We start from the raw sequence: 3356 nt of genomic DNA, 5'->3' as shown, positions 1-3356 counted from the left end.
ACTTCAAATATATTTTGGTTCAGTTCGTAGCAAAAATACTGAACCGGTTTACCGAACTCTTATGAAAGTTTGGTTCAGTTAAGTAGAAACCATTAATGATTCAGTTGTTTTTTTAACAGATGTGACAGTTCGATTCAGTCTTGTTCAGTTTTCTCTCTGAATCGAACTATGATGGCTGATGTCCTGGCTCTGAAAGGTCATGAAGTGGTTAGCACACCGCAATCGATTATAACAACAACAAAATTATAACACCAAGGTTACCACAAGTGGTTATTCTGCAGGGTGATGGTGTGGGCGTTGTAAATTCTAGAATACCAATTTGATTCTTACTAATAAAAAACAATCATCAAGCTAAATGTGGAAAAAGTAATAAGGAAAAAAATGTATTACAAACATAAACCTACTTACAAAATACAAACACAAACAAGAGACATGGTACATTACCTCAAAAATAAAATAGTAACAATACAATTGTTACAAATTACAAGCATGCATTTCATAGATGAAGGGACAAAGCCAAACAACAGTTACCTTTCTTTGACTGAACGGTTAATAGACTTGCTCAATTCCCATGATGGCCACTTCGACGATAAGCAACCTCTTAAAGGTGATTGTAGAAACAATGAAGATTTCGATAACTGCTTTTGACGCATTGAGATCGAAGACAGCGAACTGAAAGCACTTCTTAGCTTTCTCTTTTCGCTATCACGAGCTTCATAGTTAGGATCATGTCCTACCGCAGAAATTCTTAATGCTTCAGGTAGAATGCAGTTGCAAATCGAACCTGCCACAACAATGTGTGAACAAGATGAGTAAATCATAACTGTCATATCTGAACGAGGCAAGATGAGTAAAATACCTAGCCTGGCAAGCCGATTTACCCAAGTTGGAATTGATTTTCCGGTCAGCTTGTAGCATATGTCTTTGCAGAAGTGATTGCAGTTCTTAGCAATTAAGTGATATGTGTCGCCGTTGTAGCTTGCTGACTCGCATTCCATGAACTCCCTAACTTGAACAGGATCTAATGATGTAGTTCCGATGAATATCGACTTTCTGAACTTGAAGCCTGGACATTGCCGAGGTTCGACCTCAAAAACACCGCTTGTTGAGTAGTCATGAGCTCCAAATGCATATTCTACACCATGAACTGTAAAATACAGGAAACACAGCTCGTCAATATTAGAAGTGTTGATTGAAAACTCAATAGCTACGACTATCTTTGAGAAAATTTAAACTCGGTCCTCCGAGGTTACAAAGTCAAACTCTTACCACTTAGCACAAATACATTTGAGAAAAAGCTAGGTTACCTTTTGGCATATGCCAAGATCAAAGTTCGAGACATTAAAGCATAGAAGCGCACCTTCGATACCAGAGTGATAGATACCAAGACCAGCCCAATACACATAACCATTCATTGGTGTCAAGTCATACACATTGAGATAAACAGGAGTTTTTCCAGGTCCATGGCTAGCTGAATTTACTTTGCGAAATAACGAAAAACGAGTCACAGATTTTCCTTTTAAATGAAGAGGTACAATGGATTTCCATCCTTTCTTAGACTTCAATTTCATCTTTCCCTAAGGGGAACAACACTCACATAGTACCTGTAAAGTTAGGTAAAAGTAGGTTGAATGTAAAATGACTCAGGTTTCAATACACTCATTTAAACGTAGATTCAACAAAGAATTTGAGGCTAAAAACAATTTTAGAAGCAAAAACTATCAATTATATCTTCAAGTTAAAATCAATTCTAAAAGCAAAATCAATTATACTTGAAAACTACCAATTATATCTTCAAATTAGAATCAACTATAAAAGCAAAATCAACTATACTTGAAAACTACCAATTATAGCTTCAAGTTAGAATCAATTCTAAAAGCAAAATCAAGTAGTATACTTGAAAACTACCAATTATAGCTTCAAGTTAGAATCAACTCTAAAAGCAAAATCAATTATAATTAAAAACATCCAAACATGTAAATTTAACTTCCCCTATCAAACCTTAATAATCAACTAAGATAATATCTTTTGAACAGCTTCTTTACCAGATTAAAAAAAACAACTCAAATGACTCAAACTTAAATTCCAACAATTTGGTTGTTACATGATAGCAACCACAACAAAAATCCAACAAAACTTGTGCAAAACAGCAGACAGCTCCTAGAATTTAGAAAATCCTGCTAGCATTTTCCACAAAGAGAAAACCCTAATAGATTCTTAAATCACTTCACAAATAGCTCCTAGGCAACAAACACATGCTATTTCAGGAATTAGGAGAAAAAAATATACCAAATTGAAAGATGAAAAAATCAACTTCATTTAGGATTCAGAGTAGAGCTATTGTAGGTTAAATTTTCAGATCTAGCACACGGAGAAAACAGTAAAAGTAAGAGAAAAACGAGAAACGTGTTAGTTAGTTTCACTTTCACGGTGTAAAGAAGAAAGGAATAGCTTCAAGAGTGGATAATGTTAATGCTAATGCTAAATGCAGAAGAACAGTGACCTCATAAATAAGCAAGAATCGATTATAATTTTAAGCTATAACCAAAACAAACAGAACTTAACTTACAGTTTCAGGTTGAGAGAGTTGCTCCATTAGAGAGAGAAAATCAGAAAGTTGCTGAAAACTGTCAAGTACTAAAATGAAACATTCTATAAGAAAGAAGAAAGAGTTTTATTAGTTTAGTTTAGGATTAACATACTACGTTAAGTGTTAATCCAGTGTCTTGATTCATTGTTAATTGCATAAACTAAACACTAAACAAAACAATAATAGTGAAGTTAATTTACTACTATTATTGGTGTTATTTTATGGTAAAAAAAATGAAAAGGATTGAAGAGTGGAGGTATTGTGTAGGAATGAATGGAAAAATAAAATAATATTATTACTGACTTTCGTGCAGACACGAGTAACTCTGAAAAGCCTGCACAACTACGTGATTTATCAAGGAGTGTCAACGTTCTTATTTTTATAAAGCTTTTTAAAAAAAAATATGATTTAGTATTAAAATAACTGGTCTCTATCTCACAAAAAATAAATTATTTTTATAGAAAAATAAAGTTATTCAATTATTTTTTACCATAATAATCATTTTTCTACTATATACCAAAATTATTCATCTTTCAAAAAATTCACAGTAAAAAGGAGGATGACAAGTCACTGACGCATGCACTAAAAAAAACAGGCGTCACAATGCTTGACGCATGTACCATCAATGAGCCAATAGATCTGACGCATGTAATGTAGGTCAAAGAGGATGCGCCAATAGGTCTGACACACCTATGCGTATTTGCATTTTTTATAAATAGGTCTTTCATTTCCCACCATTTTCCACACATCTTCTCATTTCATTTTT

The 3356-nt window shown here is 33.5% G+C and overlaps 1 protein-coding gene across 2 annotated transcripts; it reads right to left on the bottom strand.

Moving 5' to 3' along the window:
* Positions 1–304: 304 nt before the first annotated feature.
* Positions 305–2912, bottom strand: LOC127091873 (deSI-like protein At4g17486). 2 transcript variants are annotated; one of them, XM_051030595.1, is made up of 4 exons: positions 2570–2912; positions 1361–1604; positions 860–1147; positions 305–784 (listed from the first exon to the last, which is right to left on the bottom strand). In XM_051030595.1, the coding sequence occupies exons 2-4, from the start codon at positions 1569–1571 to the stop codon at positions 528–530; spliced, it is 756 nt and encodes a 251-aa protein (XP_050886552.1). In that variant the 5' UTR covers positions 1572–1604; positions 2570–2912; the 3' UTR covers positions 305–527. The 2 variants fall into 2 exon arrangements, with proteins under 2 accessions (XP_050886552.1, XP_050886553.1); XM_051030596.1 differs by lacking the exon at positions 2570–2912 and adding an exon at positions 2290–2524.
* Between the last annotated feature and the right edge of the window lie 444 nt (positions 2913–3356).

This window comes from Lathyrus oleraceus, chromosome 6 (genome assembly GCF_024323335.1).
Source record: "Lathyrus oleraceus cultivar Zhongwan6 chromosome 6, CAAS_Psat_ZW6_1.0, whole genome shotgun sequence".
In the NCBI taxonomy this organism is placed as follows: Eukaryota; Viridiplantae; Streptophyta; class Magnoliopsida; order Fabales; family Fabaceae; genus Lathyrus; species Lathyrus oleraceus.
The sequence above is the reverse complement of the archived record's forward strand: the minus strand, read 5'-3'. Positions and strand labels throughout refer to the sequence as shown.

Excerpts from the sequence above, each read along its gene's own strand:
- LOC127091873 (XM_051030595.1), bottom strand. The coding sequence starts at position 1,571 with ATGAAATTGAAGTCTAAGAAAGGATGGAAATCCATTGTACCTCTTCAT. Across the intron at positions 1,148-1,360 it reads CTATCACTCTGGTATCGAAG|TTCATGGTGTAGAATATGCA; the intron begins GTGCGCTTCTAT and ends TGTATTTTACAG. Across the intron at positions 785-859 it reads AAATCGGCTTGCCAGGCTAG|GTTCGATTTGCAACTGCATT; the intron begins GTATTTTACTCA and ends TTGTTGTGGCAG.